This window comes from Pan paniscus, chromosome 10 (assembly GCF_029289425.2).
Source record: "Pan paniscus chromosome 10, NHGRI_mPanPan1-v2.0_pri, whole genome shotgun sequence".
In the NCBI taxonomy this organism is placed as follows: Eukaryota; Metazoa; Chordata; class Mammalia; order Primates; family Hominidae; genus Pan; species Pan paniscus.
The window spans coordinates 109,547,215-109,564,394 of NC_073259.2; the positions used below are offsets into that span (position 1 = coordinate 109,547,215).

At 40.0% G+C, this 17,180-nt stretch overlaps 1 protein-coding gene across 1 annotated transcript; it reads left to right on the plus strand.

Moving 5' to 3' along the window:
• Positions 1-14,008, plus strand: SPIC (Spi-C transcription factor). The gene is made up of 6 exons (XM_057299512.1): positions 1-166; positions 1,492-1,576; positions 2,226-2,319; positions 4,053-4,165; positions 7,260-7,368; positions 10,821-14,008. The coding sequence occupies exons 2-6, from the start codon at positions 1,574-1,576 to the stop codon at positions 11,246-11,248; spliced, it is 747 nt and encodes a 248-aa protein (XP_057155495.1). The 5' UTR covers positions 1-166; positions 1,492-1,573; the 3' UTR covers positions 11,249-14,008.
• Positions 14,009-17,180: the final 3,172 nt, after the last annotated feature.

Sequence of the window (17,180 nt, forward strand, 5' to 3'; positions counted from 1 at the left end):
GATGGTTATGTCTTAACAATTCTAATTTTTAAAAAAATTATTACTTTTTTTTTCATCAGAGCCATTGCACTGGAAAATAATTTTTTATTTTCATGATAGCCTACCGTTGAATTTACCGTTCTGATATTAATGAAACATCTCTATAAAGGGTTGAAGTGTCTTCCCGGTAAGTTCTCAGCTTATGTTTTTCTAAATATCTTCTAATCACTGTTCATTTTTTCCTTTGGCCTAATGAGTGTTTCTCACTGTCTGCGTGTTCAGATGCAAGAAATATTAAGCAATCATAGTAATCAATAATGTTTTCAAGCTTTTTCTTCCTTTTAGATTTGCTACTTGTAATAGTTGCGATAGTCTTGTGGAGCATTTTAGTCAAAGAGAACATGTTCATTTTTAAATATTTAATTCCAAATTCAACATTCAGTGCTTCTGCACTTTTGAGTCAAAGCAGTTCATTGAAAATCACTGACATGGCTTTTAAAAAATATGTACTACTGATAATATTCACTAAAGACCATGAGCCGAAGAGTGATTTCTGGATTTTCTTCTATTTTCTTTTAACTGACATGATGTAATGATTTCAAAGAGCCAAACAGAATTTTGATATTTAATATGTTATGTTGATATATGATGGATATATATAATATTGGCATTAGATTACATCATCTCATTTTATTATTCAGCGTTAAACACTAAAGAGTAAACACATTGTGTTTGCGGGTAAATACTAAGAAGATAAATACTTGCATAAAAAGAACTGCTGGGTTTACTTAATGGAATGATAAGCAATTTTGGACCCACCACAGTTCTTTTTATTATGTGGGTTGGTTTTTGTTTGTTTGTTCCCTGTGTTGGTCTATAGAACGTAGAGTTAAAAGCATTTAATTGTGGGTCGGTGTGATAATTGTTTATCTAAAGCAAAATCAGAATTACTTAGAGATAAGAAAGTAAATAACAAAATTATAGACGAGTTTTCTTAGCCTAGGATTCAAGCAAGTCCAAGGATAGTCTTCACAGGCTACATTTTATTTGCAATATAAGTCCAATTTTCATGGGAGGAAAAGGATGGCTTTTGCCAGATTCTCAGAAGGCAATATAACACCAAAGAAAGGTTTTTAAAAAAAGCCCTACTTTTATAAAGCTATGCTAAGCTAAAAAGGATTTTGATTTTCAGAATTTTAGAATATTTAAAATAATTTTGAAATACTTTTATATACTTTTGAGTTATTTCCACTTTCTCTTATCAATCAAGCAGCTTAGATAATTAAATATATAGCTATTTTAATATTTAAAGCATTTTGTAATCATGGAAAAGCAAAAAGAAATGTTTGTAGAAAATTTTGTAGAAAAAAATTTGTACTCATCAAAGAGAATTCAGGAGGTACTCTTGGTTTATGTAAGGTATTTTCAGAAAATATTTTTGAGCAAGATCTTATTCAGAATCAAATTAGAGACTGCATTTAATTTTGCTTTTTAAATATTAAACTTTTTCAGGATTGTCAACTTATTTTATTTTGTTTTATTTTCTTCAAGCAACAATTGCTAAGGAACAGAATTGTCAATTTATTAATGAAATATGGTAAGCTGACATTTTAAAATTTTCTTTACTCTGTCCACAGAGGAGCTCTACAGCATAATAATTAAAAATTTTTTTTCTTTACTCTCCCTCCATTTTAAAAATAAAATATATCGATCATATTAATAAGGATATGAAATAGTTTGCAAAGCAATTCAATTTTAGGTCTTGGAGACATAAGAGCATTTCATTTTTAAACAACAATTCATAGGTTCTGTTTCATTGAAGATATTTCCTTGACCCTTTTTTTCTAAATCACTCTCCTCTGCTCTACAACTCCTTGCTAAAATTTTGCAATAATGTTAAATACTGTACTATAGAATGAATACCATTCTCTAAATACTATACTATAATGGAGTGTGTTTCAACTGTGATTGATTTTGTGCCTCAGGGTACATTTGGTGATGTCGGAAACATTTTTGACGGTCACAACTGTGAAGGTACTACTGGCAACCAGTGGGTAGGGGTCAGGGAAGCTGCTAAACATCGTACAATGCACAGGCAGCCCCCTGACAACAGAGACAGCCAACACCAAATGTCCATAGTGTCAAGATTGAGAAACCCTCCTTTAGACTAAATACTATTTTAAATCAGGGAGATTAAGTTTAATTGGTAATTCTAAAACTCCAGAATTCTATCATTGTTCCAACAGACGTGTGTTGAACAAGACAAGCTGGGTCAAGCATTTGAAGATGCTTTTGAGGTTCTGAGGCAACATTCAACTGGAGATCTTCAGTACTCGCCAGGTAAAGATGAGTCATTTACCCTCTTCTGCTGGTACATCAAATGGCTTGTTGGTCACATACACATGTAAGAATAATGATCAGCTGACCAGGTGTGGTGGCTCACATCTGTAATCCCAGCACTTTGGGAGGCCAAGGTGGGCAGATCACTTAAGACCAGGAATTCAAGACCTGCCTGGCCAATATGGCGAAACCCTGTCTCTACTAAAAATACAAAAATTAGCTAGGCATGGTGGCGCGACTGTAATCCCAGCTACTCTGGGGGCTGAGGCTTAAGAATTGCTGAACCTGAGAGGCAGAAGCTTTAGTAAGCCGAGATGGCACCACTGTATTCCAGAATAATGATCAGAACAGAGAAGACCTTTTTTTTCTTTTTTCTTTTTTTTTTTTTTTGAGACGAAGTCTCACTCTGTCGCCCAGGCTGGCGTGCAGTGGCGCGATCTCGGCTCACTGCAAGCTCCGCCTCCCGGGTTCACGCCATTCTCCTGCCTCAGCCTCCCGAGTAGCTGGGACTACAGGCGCCCGCCACCACGCCCGGCTAATTTTTTGTATTTTTAGTAGAGATGGGGTTTCACCGTGTTAGCCAGGATGTTCTCGATCTCCTGACCTCGTGATCCACCCATCTCGGCCTCCCAAAGCGCCTGGATTACAGGCATGAGCCACTGTGCCCGGTGACCTTTTTTATCTTTAATTTAATTTTTATTTGTTTATTTTTTTTGTAGAGACAGGGTCTCACTATGTTGCCCAGGCTGGTCTGGAACTCCTGAACTCAAAAACGAGATCATTTTTACCTGAAGCATCCAGGATTAATTCTAGCAAAGGCAAAATATGTCCAGGAGTATCTAGCCTAAATAAAACTAAAGTCTCACATATAAAAATGCAGAGAATATAGAGGATGACATTCCACACAGGAATACAAAGATATATAATTATCTGCTATTAGAAATATCTGGTTGACATTCATTTATCTAATAGACAGTTCATTTTAACTATTCACGAAAGGCTTTTAAATTGTTCCAATGAATCTTATAGACCTTCCACCCACACAACAAGATATATTCTACTTGGAAGAATAAGTATTTTTATCCTTCCTCACCCATTATCCTATGGACTATATAGTCTAAATAGAATGCAAATATGTTATGTATTAAGTTTATATAGGGTATTACAGAGTGTTCCAAGATAAGAGAAATCATGTGGGCAGGGCATGGTGGCTCACACCTGTGATTCCAGCACTTTGGGAGGCCAAGGTGGGTGGATCACTTGAGCCCAGGAGTTCAAGACCAGCCTGGGCAACATGGCAAAACCCTGTGTCTACAAAAAATACAAAAATTAGCCAAATGTGGTGGCGTGTGCCTGGAGTCCCAGCTACTTGGGAGGCTGAGGTGGGAGGATCACTTGAGGCCAGGAGGCACAGGCTGCAGTGAACCGAAATAACGTGGCTGCACTCCAGCCTGGGTAACAGAGCAAGACCCTGTCTTAAAAAAGAAAGAAAGAAAGAAAGAAATCATGCGGTTTCAGCCTGCAAGGAGCATGTTCTCCAAATGGGATATGTATAACAGTATCCATAATAGCAGCATAATGAGATAAACACCACAAGAGAAGTGCAAAGTGGCAAGAAAACATAGATGAGAGCAATTGCATCTATAAGTGCATATATATATATACACACACATATTTATATGCACAAATACAAACTTTGACTTTTTTAGTTTCTTTCTCTGATTTAAAATTAGATTACAGAAATTACCTGGCTTTAATCAACCATCGTCCTCATGTCAAAGGAAATTCCAGCTGCTATGGAGTGTTGCCTACAGAGGAGCCTGTCTATAATTGGAGAACGGTAATTGTAAGTATCAGACCATCCCTTAGTAACAGGCAAATATCCTATTCTTGCCAGCCTTCCATTTCACATACACTGTCTGAAACCCAGCTTAAAGACAGCATTGACTATGAAAATGGTTTTTTCTTTCTTTCTTTTTTTTTGAGATGGAGTCTGGCTCTGTCACCCAGGCTGGGGTTCAGTGGCTCAATCTCGGCTCACTGCAACCTCTGCCTCCCAGGTTCAAGTGATTCTCCTGCCTCAGCCTCCCAAGTAGCTGGGGTTACAGGCGTGCACCACAACGCCCAGTTAACTTCTGTATTTTTAGTGGAGACAGGATTTCCACATATTGGCCAGGCTGGTCTCAAACTCCTGACTTCAGGTGATCCACCGGCCTCAGCCTCCCAAAGGGAAGGATTACAGGCGTGAGCCACTGTGCTCTACCTGAAAATGCTTTTTAAGGGCCATCAGCTGTAGTCTGAACTTGACAGTCAACATGGATGATCATATGCTGTTAGGAAGGAAATAACCCTTCATCATTGCTCTCTACTTAGCCTCAGACTGGTTTGGATGACTTCGTAAAAAGGAGGTGTTTTCAGGATGTTAATATCAGTTGCTTCTCCTTAGTCCATCTGGGAAATTGCAAAAAGTTTCCCCTAAAAGCCACAGGGCAAAGATCCAAACTGCCCCTGCACTGGTTTTACCTACAGTCTTGTATTAGACTGCTCTGTTTTCCTTCTCAAACTCAGTGTTATCTGCATGTATTGGACCAATTCATTGATATTTTATTAATAGCAGCATCTGCAAAGGGAAACGCCCTGCCATCTCCCCATTCATGTATTCTTTTAGTTGTCTTCTTCATGCCTCCATTTTATCAAGCGATCTTCATGGGATGAGGTATAAATGTGAATTGGTTTTTATTTTTCTTCAGTCACTACCTTCAATCACACCATGTCAAATGTCCTTTTTCTGTTTCTATAAATTGTTCCCTTGGGGCCTCTTCATAAGACATTTTATTTTAAGAGAGTGCTTTGGGCTGGGCTCAGTGGCTCACGCCTGTAATCCCAAAGTTTTGGGAGGCTGAGGAGGCAGGATCACTTGAGCCCAAGAGTTTGAGACCAACCTGGGCAACAGAGCAAGACCCTGTCTCAAAAAAAAATTTGTAAATAAAAATTTTAAATAGAGGGTGCTTTGGTTCCAGCTTAACCTCTTCCACCTCCACTTAGGGTTGCCAGGTAAAATGCAAGACGCCCAATATTTTGTTTGCTAAATCTGGCAACCCTTCTTCTTTCTACTTCAGCTCCCATTTTCTAGCATGCGCCTCACAGCCTCTTATCCCTGGGGACTCCTTGCCTGCTGGTCAGCCTTCTTGATTGGGGTGTGGAAAGACAGCTCAAGCCCAGCCCCTTCCGGTGTTTAACCCTTGGAAACCCACATATTCTTCTTGCCATATGTAAATGGTAGAAGCTTGGGCTGCTTCTTCCTGTCCCCTTTCTTTATTCTGCCTTCCCTTGGCTGTCATCTTTTTTTTTTAAGACAGGGTATTGTTCTCTCACCTAGGTTGGAGTGCAGTGGTGCGATTATAGCTCACCGAAGCTTCAAATTCCTGGGGTCAAGGGATCCTCCTGCCTCAGCTTCCCAAGTAGCTGGGACTATAGACATGTGCCACCAGGCCTCGGTAATTTTTAAATTTAAATTTTTTTGTTCTGTTGCCCAGGCTGTAGTGCAATGGCACCATCTCGGCTCACTGCAACCTCTGCCTCCTGGGTTCAAGTGATTCTCCTGCCTCGGCCTCCCACGTAGGTGGGATTACAGGTGCCCACCACCATCCACGGCTAATTTTTTTTTTTTTTTTGAGACAGAGTTTCACTGTTGTCACCCAGGCTGGAGTGCAATAGTGTGATCTCAGCTCACTGCATCCTCCGCCTCCCAGGTTCAAGCAATTCTCCTGCCTCAGCCTCCCTAGTAGCTAGCTGGGATTACAGGCGCCTGCCACCATGCCCAGCTAATTTTTGTATTTTTAGTAGAGACGGGGTTTTACCATGTTGGCCAGGCTGATCTCAAACACCTGACCTCAGGTGATCCACCCACCTCGGCCTCCCAAAGTGTTGGAATTACAAGTGTGAGCCACTGTGCACCCAGCCAATTTTTTTGTACTTTTAGTAGAGACGGGGTTTCACCATGTTGGCCAGGCTGGTCTCGAACTCTTGACTTCAGGCGATCCGCCCGCCTCGGCCTCCCAAAGTGCTGGGATTACAGGCATGAGCCACCGTGCCTGGCGTACAAAAAGGCCAGGCATGGTGTCTCATGCCTGTAATCCCAGCACTTTGGGAGGCCGAGGCAGGTGGATCGCCTGAGGTCGGGAGTTAAAGACCAGCCCGGCCAACATGGAGAAACCCCATCTCTACTAAAAATACAAAATTAGCCGGGCATGGTGGCACGCCCAGCTACTAGGGAGGCTGAGGCAGGAGAATCCCTTGAAACTGGGAGGCGGAGGTTGCATTGAGCCGAGATCGCACCATTGCACTCCAGCCTAGGCAACAAGAGTGAAACTCTGTCTCAAAAAAAAAAAAAAAAATTTGTAGAGGTGGGGTCTCTCTAAGTTGCCCAGGCTGGTCTTGAACTCCTGGGCTCAAGTGATTCCCCTGCCTTGGCTTCCCAAACTGTTGAGATTACAGGCATGAGCCACCGTGCTCGGCTCTTTCTTGTCTTGTAAAATTTTTATTGTTTTCATTACTTATTTATTTTATCTTCCCAGCTGCCTACTGACATCTTTCTTTTCTTATCTCCCCTTGCCTACATGGGCATCCAACACAGGAATGGAAGCCCATCTTCCCTTTCTGATGGTACCACAGACTTTAAGCAATCCCTTCTTTCTTGTAGGGAGGGTAGGACATGACACTCCTCACAAAGCCAAGGATTACCCTCTGTCCCCTGGTCCTCTCCTTATGTGGGTTTGATGCTAGTGCTGCCCTGGGAGCTATCTGGCTGCAGTTGGGGGTAATTCCTTTTGCAATCTGGGAGACGCTTAGCCTCTTTTTCCCCTAACTTTTGACTTCAGCCTATAATAGGGGGCAACAGGGAAAGTCTCACTTAACATCCTGCTTCATTATTTACATAGAACAGTGCTGCGGACTTCTATTTTGAAGGAAATATTCATCAATCTCTGCAGAACATAACTGAAAACCAGCTGGTACAACCCACTGTTCTCCAGCAAAAGGGGGGAAAAGGTACGTTGATCCATCATTCGCTATACAGGTAAAGGAACCAGATCTTCCTCATAGCTGCTTTAAAGGGATTTTATAACTGAGTTTGGAATTGAATTTGCAAAATATTCTTTTATCACATTTGAGAGTAATTTAACTCTGACTTCTTGAACCAGTCCAAGCCATGCATCTTGGGTGAGACTTCCTGTGTTTTTCTTTTTTTTTCTGAGACAGAGTCTTACTCTGTTGTCCAGGCTGGGTCTGAAACTCCTGGACTCAAGCCATCCAAAGTGCTGGGATTACAGGTGTGAGCCACCACACCCAGCCTCCTATTTTTAAATTTTTTTATTTTTATTTTTATTTTTTACTTTTTGAGCTTATGTTGTTAAAAACAGAGACACAAACACACACATTAGCCTAGGAGTAACAGTGACAGGATCGTCACTATCACTGTCTTCCACCTCCACATCTTGTCCCACTGGAAGGTCTTCAGGGACAATAACACATAGAGCTGTCATCTCCTGTGATAACAGCGCCTTCTGGAATACCTGCTGAAGAACCTGCCTGAGGCTGATTCACAGTTAGCTTTCTATTTTTTAATTTTTATTTAATTATTTATTGATTGTTTTACAGTTAAATTTAAAAGAAAATTAAGTAGAAGGAGTACAATCTAAAATAATGATAAAACATATATATAGTAGATACTAGGTGATAGGAATTTTTCAGCTCAACTATCATCTTTTTTTTCTTTTTTTTAATTGTTGCCCAGGTTAGGATGTAGTGGCATCATCTCAGCTCACTGCAGCTTCTGCCTCCCTGACTCAAGCAATTCTCCTGCCTCAGCCTCCTGAGTAGCTGGGATTACAGGCACTCACCACCACGCCTGGCCCATTTTTTGTATTTTTAGTAGAGACGGGGTTTTGTCATGTTGGCCAGGCTGGTCTCGAACCCCTGGCCTCAGGTGATCCAGTCTTCCAAAGTGCTGGGATTACAGGTGTGAGCTACCATGCCTGGCCATATAATTTTTTTAAAATGTGATTCAGGCAGCCCCCCGAACCAAAATAGGTTCAGAGAGACTCCCTCACCAATATATTTTATTTATTTATTTTTATTTTTATTTATTCATTTATTTATTTTTTAATTTTTTTGAAACAGAGTCTAGCTCTTTTTATTTTTCAAAATAGAAGTATTATATACTCATGGTAAAAGACTCAAACCAAAGTACAAAGTGAAAGTAAAAGTTCCAGTGTATTTTACATATTTCTAGAAAAGCTTTTTTTAAAAAAATTTTCACATATACAAGTATATGCATATCCTTTGAAATTACACATGGGATTGTACTCTTGCACTTTTTCCAGTAAATAATATATCTTAAGTAAATTCTGGGCATGGTGGCTCATGCCTGTAATCCTAGCACTTTGGGAGGCCAAAGTAGACGGATCACATGGGGTCAGGAGTTCGAGACGAGCCTGGCCAACATGGTGAAGCTCCGTCTCTACAAAAAATAAAAAAAATTTAGCCGGGCATGGTGGTGGGTGCCTGTAATCCCAGCTACTGGGGAGGCTGAGGTGGGAGGATCACTTGAGTCCAGGAGGTGGAGGTTGCAGTGAGCCAAGATCAAGCCACTGCACTCCAGCCTGGGTGACAGAGTGAGTCTCCAACTCAAAAAATAATAATAATAAATAAAATAAAGAAAATAAATAGATAGATAAATATATAGTTGAGGGAGTCTCTCTGAACCTATTCTGGTTCAAGGAGGCTACCTGATTCACTTTTAAAAAAAATTATAGGCCAGGCATGGTTAAAAAAAATTATAGGCCAGGCATGGTGGCTCATGCCTGTAATCCCAGCACTTTGGGAGACTGAGGCAGGCAGATCACTCGAGGTCAGGAGGCTGAGGCAGGAGAATCGCTTGAACCCGGGAGGCAGAGGTTGCAGTGAGCCAAGATTGCGCCACTGCACTCCAGCCTGGTCGACAGAGCGAGACTCCATCTCCAAAAATTAATAAATAAAATAAAATAAAATAAAATTTAAACATAAAAAAATACGGAAAACTTTAAAAGTTGATGATCCATTAAGACCAATTTGATCACTGAATGAGAGACAGAGGAGTTTTGTTTAAGCTGTGACTTTAATTCATGATGTGTTTTTTGGTAAGTCCCTTTCATTTCTCAATTCATAAACTCAAGATAATATAATACAAAAGATAATCTTTGTAAAAATGTTTGAGGTCTTTGGATGAGTGATAAATGCATCATGCAAGAGTATTATTCCCCAGAGACTGTTTAAAGCAGTTTGGGAATCCACTAGTATACCTCCTCAAGGGAAAATGGAATTTGGCTGCAAATTTTTTAGCTACTGACAGATCTGGCAGAGCACAGTATTTACAGACTAACTCAGAAGTCACAAAATGGGCTGTCACTTTTGTTCTCATGAGCTGTTATGCAAAAGAAATCCTATCAACTGAACAAAACCCACACAGATTCTCTCAAAATTTCCTGCCTAGTTATTTTGAAATATAAATGGCTGTGTTCCTAAGATTCTAGTGGTACTATTTATTTCACAACAATGAGAAATATCACAGTGCCCATTGCATTGTTAAATGAATAATGTTAAAGTGATATAAAAACATTTTTGGCATTTCCATATGAGTTTTTCTCCTTTTTTATTTTTCAAGTAATTGTGCAAACCCAGAGTTAACACTTTTACCTAGGTCTTCGGTATTAATTTCCTTAATATTACCTTACATTTGCATTCTATTTTGCATTTTACAAAGTGCATTTACATCCCTTAATTCATTTGAATAAAGCCCCTTAAAATGACTTGTTTTCTGGAAATGGCTTTTTGAGGCTTCTCTTCGAAACTGCTAAACTTGTGGTCCATTTTGCTCAATGTTGTTCTGTGGAAAGTTTGTTTTGTTTTGTTTTGTTTTTTGAGACAGATTCTCGCTCTGTTGCCCAGGCTGGAGTGCAGTGGCGCGATCTCGGCTCACTGCAGCCTCCACCTCAAATGATTCTCCTGGGTTCGAGGGAGAATCCTCAGGGGACTGCCTCAGCCTCCCGAGTAGCTGGGATTACAGGCGCGTGCCACCCTGCCTGGCTGATTTTTGTATTTTTAGTAGAGACAGGATTTCACCATATTGGCCAGGCTGGTGAAATCCTGACCTCAAGTGATCCGCCCTCCTCGGCCTCCCAAAGTGCTGGGACTACAGGCGTGAGCCATCACGCCCGGCCAGGCAACATTCTTAACAACTTCTCCAACAAAGAAAGATCCAGTTGAAACTTCAATAGGGCAAATAGATCCTCTACCTTCGAATCCCATAAAATGATGCCATCATGCATTCGTAAGGGCAGTGAGTGGGAGAAAAACCAGTCTCGATGCAGCTTTTAATTCGGTAGTTGCTCAACAAACCCTTTCTGAGGATGTTCTCGGTTTACAGCCACGGTGGAGTTTGACCTTGTTTCCCTTCATTTTAGGCAGGAAGAAGCTCCGACTGTTTGAATACCTTCACGAATCCCTGTATAATCCGGAGATGGCATCTTGTATTCAGTGGGTAGATAAAACCAAAGGCATCTTTCAGTTTGTATCAAAAAACAAAGAAAAACTTGCCGAGCTTTGGGGGAAAAGAAAAGGCAACAGGAAGACCATGACTTACCAGAAAATGGCCAGGGCACTCAGAAATTACGGAAGAAGTGGGGAAATTACCAAAATCCGGAGGAAGCTGACTTACCAGTTCAGTGAGGCCATTCTCCAAAGACTCTCTCCATCCTATTTCCTGGGGAAAGAGATCTTCTATTCACAATGTGTTCAACCTGATCAAGAATATCTCAGTTTAAATAACTGGAATGCAAATTATAATTATACATATGCCAATTACCATGAGCTAAATCACCATGATTGCTAAATATACTTTCATATTTCATGGTTTACTGGCATCGGAAATCTCTACAAGTTTTAATGATTTCTCCCTCCCTCTCTTTTTTTCCTCCTCTGAAGAAATTTAGGATTTTTCTCTTAAAGCAAATACTAAAGAGGAAAAAAAATTAACTTTATTGTTGCTTTTATCAAAGAGTATGTAATCTATACTAACTTGTTGGGAAATTCTGCCAATGAACAACTTTTTTATAATACTTTGTGAAGATTCAATGAACAACTTCATTGTTTCAAATGATCAAGCCCATTTGAAAGTATAGACTAAGGTCCTTGCTCTGCTCTTACTATTCTCTCTCTATTAAAATTTTTATTTTTTTATTTTTTTATTTTTTAAAGAGGTCTCAGCCAAGATAATTTTTTATTTTTATGGATTTAGGAGTACAAGTGCAGTTTTGTTGCTTTGATATATTGCATAGTGGTGAAATATATTGCATAGCATCCTCATCACCAGAATAGTGAACACTGTACCCAATAGGTAGGATTTCATCCCTCATCCCCCTGGCATCCTCCCATCTTTCAGAGCCTCCAGTGTCCATTACTCCATTCTGTATGACCATTGCTAAGCTCCCAACTATACCCACTTTATTTTATTTTAAAAATTGTTTTCTTTTGCTGCATACTTCAATGGATGCAAAGTCTTTTTTCTTTTTTTCTTTTCTTTTCACAGACGATGACTTCTTTGTTTGTTTGTTTGTTTGTTTTTGGCTGCTAACTCCCAAGCACAACACTGACAGTGACTTATATTTTTAATTTTTTTTTTTTTTTTTGAGACAGAGTCTCGCTCTGTCGCCCAGGCTGGAGTGCTGTGGCGCAATCTCGGCTCACTGCAAGCTCCACCTCCCGGGTTCACGCCATTCTCCTGCCTCAGCCTCCCGAGTAGCTGGGACTGCAGGCGCCTGCCACCACGCCCGGCTGATTTTTTTGTATTTTTAGTAGAGACGGGGTTTCACTGTGTTAACCAGGATGGTCTCGATCTCCTGACCTCGTGATCCGCCCGCCTCGGCCTCCCAAAATGCTGGGATTACAGGCGTGAGTCACCGCGCCCGGCTATTTTTAATTTTTTTAAGAGGCAAAGCCTACCTCTGAAGCTCTCTTTTTTTTTCTTTTCACACTTCAATAAGCTGGTTTAAATTCTTGCTATTCTCTATGCAACCACCTTCTTCTAGATTAACAGTGCCAGTACAGATGATTTGATTTATATATTGATTTCAGCATTTTCTTGTCATGTACTCAGGTGAGAAAATTCACACTTTTATATGATGGCTTTACAGAAAAATTTTGTAAATGACTGCATATGATAAAGCCTTTGTGCCAAAATGGGTTCATGGCTTTAAAAACATCACTAGAAATGTCTGTTCAGCTTCCTTACATATTTTTTTATTTCCTTCTCTTTTGATCTTACCCATTTTTACAACTTAAAGCTTTTTTTTTTTTTTTTTGAGACAGGGTCTCACTCTGTCACCTATGCTCAGGTGCAGTGACACAAACATGGATGAAGCCCAGCTAATTTTTTTTTTTTTTTTTTTGTAGAGACTGTTTTGCCATGTTGCCCAGGCTGGTCTCTAACTCCTGGGCTCAGGTGATCTGCCCACCTTGGCCTTCAGAAGTGCTAGGATTACAGGTGTGAGCCACCGAGCTGGCCCCAAAACTTTTTTAATGTTTAAATTTTACCACTGTACTAAGGAGGAGTTATCCATTTTTTTAATTGCCTTTTTTCTTCCTTCTTATTAGGGAGGGGTAAGGAAGAAGACCTTGTCAGCAGAAAGCAGGTCTTAATTGCTTTTTTGTTTGTTTGTTTTGTTGCTATTGAGTTGTTTGAGTTCCTTATATGTATTGGATATTAAACCCTTGTCAGATGTCTGGCTTGCAAATGTTTTCTCCCATTCCATAGGCTGTCTCTTTACTCTGGTGATTATTTCCTTTGCTGTGCAGAAGCTTTTTAGTTTGTTTGTTTTAGCTACACGTCATGAACTAAGAAGCTTTTTAGTTTGATGTGATACCATTTGTCTACATTTAATTTTGTTGTCCATGCTTTCGGGATCAAATCCAAAATATCACTACCCACACCAATGTCTTATATGTTTCCCTTATGTTTTCTTTCTTTATTTTCTTTCTTTCTCTTTCTTTCTTTCTTTCTTTCTTTCTTTCTTTCTTTCTTTCTTTCTTTCTTTCTTTCTTCTTTCTTTCCACTGTCATCTGACCCCCTATGTTTTCTCCAGGTAGTTTTAGGGTTCTTGGTCTTATGTTTAAGTCTTTCTTTCTTTCTCTTTCTTTCTTTCTTTCTTTCTTTCTTTCTTTCTTTCTTTCTTTCTTTCTTTCTTTCTTTTCTTTCTTTCTTTCTTTCTTTCTTTCTTTCTTTCTTTCTTTCTTTCTTTCTTTTTCTTGTTGACAATTTTCCTGAGCAAACTAATGCAGGAATGTTTAAGCTTTTAATCCATTTTGAATTGACTTTAGTATATGGTGTTGAAATAAGGGTCCAATTTTATTTTTCTGTTTGCCGAAATTCAGTTTTCCATACACCATTTATTAAATAAAGCTGTCTTTTTCTTCTTGGCATGTTGAAAATCAGTTCCATTTTCAACATACCATCTCTAATCTGGGCTTTCTAATCTGTTCCATTCATTGATACATCTTTTTCTTTTTTGCCAATTCCATGCTGTTTTGATTAGTATAGCTTTGCAGTGTAGTTTAAAACCAGGTAGTGTGATACCTCCAGCTTTGTCAACTTTAGAGACCTTTAGAGACCTCCAGCATTGTTCTTTTTGCTCATGATTGCCTTGGCTTTTTTTTTTTTTTTTTTTTTTTTTTGCTGTTTCATATGAATTTAAAATTTTTTTCTTTTGTTAATTTAAATTTTTACTTTACTTTAAGTTCCAGGATACACATGCAGAATGTGCAGGTTACATAGGTATACATGTGCCATGGTGGTTTGCTGCACCTATCAACCCGTCATCTAGGTTTTAAGCCCCACATGCATTAGGTATTTGTTCTAATGCTCTCCCTCCCCTTGCCCCCTACCTCCTGACAGGCCCCAGTGTGTGATATTCCCCTCCCTGTGTCCATGTGTTCTCATTGTTCGTCTCTCATGTATGAGTGAGAACATGCGGTGTTTGGATTTCTGTTCCTGTGTTAGTTTGCTGAGGATGATGGTTTCCAGCTTCAAGTCCCTGCAAAGGGCTTTTCTTTTTTTTCTTTTCTTTTTTTTTTTTTTGACACAGGGTCTGCCAGGCTGGAGTGCTGTGTCACAATCATGGCTCACTGCAGCCTCAACCTCCTGGGCTCAAACAAACAATCCTCCTACTTTAGCCCCTGGAGTAGCTGGTACCACAGGTGTGCATTGCCAGGCCGGGCTAAGTTTTTTTGCCTGTGTGGGGGTAGAGACAAACTCCTTGGCTCAAGCAGTTCTTCCGCTTTAGCCTCCCAAAGTGCCGGGATTACAGGCTAGAAATTTTTTTTTTTTCCTTTTTGAGACAGGGTCTTACTCTGTTGCCCAGGCTGGAATGCAGTGATACAATTATAACTCATTGCATCCTTGAACTCCTTGGCTCAAGCAAACCTCCCACCTCAGTTGCCCATGTAGTTTGGACCACAGGCGCACACCACCATGACTGGTTAATTTTTTGATTTTTTGTAGAGATGGAGTCTCTCTCTCTCTCTCTTTTTTTTTTTTTTCCTGAGACAAAGTCTCACCTTATTGTCCAGGCGCTATGGTGTGATCTCAGCTCACTGCAACCTCTGCCTCCCAGGTTCAAGTAATTCTCCTGCCTCAGCCTCCTGAGTAGCTGGGATTACAGGCATGTGCCACCACACTTGGCTAAGTTTTTGTATCTTTAGTTCAAGTGATCCTTCCCATCTTGCCCTCCCAAAGTGCTGGGATTACAGGCATGAGCCACTGCGCCCAATCAAGAGCTGATTGTTGAAAAGATCCTGGCACCTCCTGCCCCTCTCTCTTGCTTCCACTCTCTCACCATGTAATCTGCACATTCTGGCTCCCCTTCACTTTCCACCATGTGTGGAAGCTTCCTGAGGCCCTTACCAGAAGCAGATTTGGCACCATGCTTGTACAGCCTGCAGAAACATGAGCCAAATAAATCATGTTTCTTTATAAATTACCTGGGCTTAGGTATTTTATTGAGCAACAGAAACAGACTAAAACAGTATAAATCCTTGTCTTCCTCCAGATCTTACAGGAAAGGTTTTGAGTGTAATGTTAGCTGTGGGCCTCTCATAAATGACCTTTATTGTGTTGAGTTACATTTCATTTCTTCTTCTTTTTTTTTTTTTTTTCCAAGAAAGAATCTCACTGTGTCACCCAGGCTGGAGGGCAATGGCATGATCTTGGCTCATTGCAACCTCCGCCTCCCAGGTTCAAGTGATTCTCCTGCTTCAGCCTCCCGAGTAGCTGGGACTACAGGCGTGTGCCACCACACCCAGCTAATTTTTTATATTTTTGGTAGAGATGGGGTTTCACCATGTTGACCAGGCTGGTCTCAAACTCCTGCCCTCAAGTGATCCACCCACCTTGGCCTCCCAAAGTGCTGGGATTATAGGCATGAGCCACTGCGCCCAGCCTTACATTTCTCTTTTAAAAATTGGCACTCAAGGGTATCCTCAAAGAGGTATATGCCCTCTACATCTAATTTGGTGAACTTTTTTTTTGTCATCTTTCCCTCTCTCCCTCTCTCTTGCTCTCAATGTCTGCCTAGAGAATAGAAGATAAGAGAAAGTTTTTATCATAAAAGGATATTAAATTTTGTGAAATGATTTTTGGTATCTAATAGATGATTATATGGTTTTTGTCTTTCATTCTGTTAATGCAGCATGTCACATTTATTGATTTTCATCTGTTGAACTATCCTTGCATTCCAGTGATAAAAACATTTCTCAAAAAAAGACAGGCAAATAGCCAATAGACAATGAAAAAATGCTCAGCATCACTAATCATTAGAGAAATGCAAATTAAAACCACAATAAGATATAATCTCTCACCTGTCACAACGTCTTAAAATGTTTATTATTATGTTTTTAATCATTCTGTACTTTATTTCAAAACAATGTTTTCAAATGAAGACACAAAAGATAAGTGTTGGTAAGGATGTAGAGCAAAGGAAACACTTGTACACTGTTGGTGGAAATGTAAATTGGTGTAGCCATTATGGAAAACGGTATGGAAAATCCCCCCCTCCAAAAAAAAACTAAAAATAGAATTATATGATCTAGAAATCCCACTTCGGGGTATTAATGCAAAAGACTCGAAATCAGTTTGTGGAAGGGATATCTGCATTCCTATGTTCATTGCAACACTACGCACAATAGCCAAGTTAGGGAATCAATCTCTATCAACAGATGAACGGATTAAAAAAATTGCATATACACGATGGAATACTATTCAGCCTTTAAAAAGAAGGACATTCTGGCCAGGTGCAATGGCTCACACCTGTAATTCCAACACTTTAGGAGATCAAGGCAGGCAGATCACTTGAAGTCAGGAGTTTGAAACCAGCCTGGCCAACATGGTGAAACCCCATCTCTACTAAAAATACAACAATTAGCCGGGTATGATGATGCATGCCTGTAATCTCAGCTACTTGGGAGGCTGAGGCAGGAGAATGGCTTGAACCTTGGAGGCAGAGGTTTCAGTGAGTTGAGATGGCACTACTGCACTCCAGCCTGGGCGACAGAGTGAGACTCCATCTCAAAAAAAAAAAAAAAGGAAGGAAATCCTGAAATTTGTGACAACATTGATGAAATTGGAGAACATTATGCTAAGTGAAATAAGTCAGGGCTAGAAAGACAAATACCACATGTTCTCATTTATATGTGGAGTTAAAACAATGAACTTATAGAAGTGGAGAGTAGAATTGTGGTGACAGAAGCTGGAGGAGGGGGAGATGGGGAGGTGA

Bases quoted from the DNA above. Each gene is read 5' to 3' on its own strand.
- SPIC (XM_057299512.1), top strand. The intron at 2,320-4,052 runs GTAAAGATGAGT...ATTTAAAATTAG, and splicing joins AGATCTTCAGTACTCGCCAG to ATTACAGAAATTACCTGGCT. The intron at 7,369-10,820 runs GTACGTTGATCC...CCTTCATTTTAG, and splicing joins CCAGCAAAAGGGGGGAAAAG to GCAGGAAGAAGCTCCGACTG.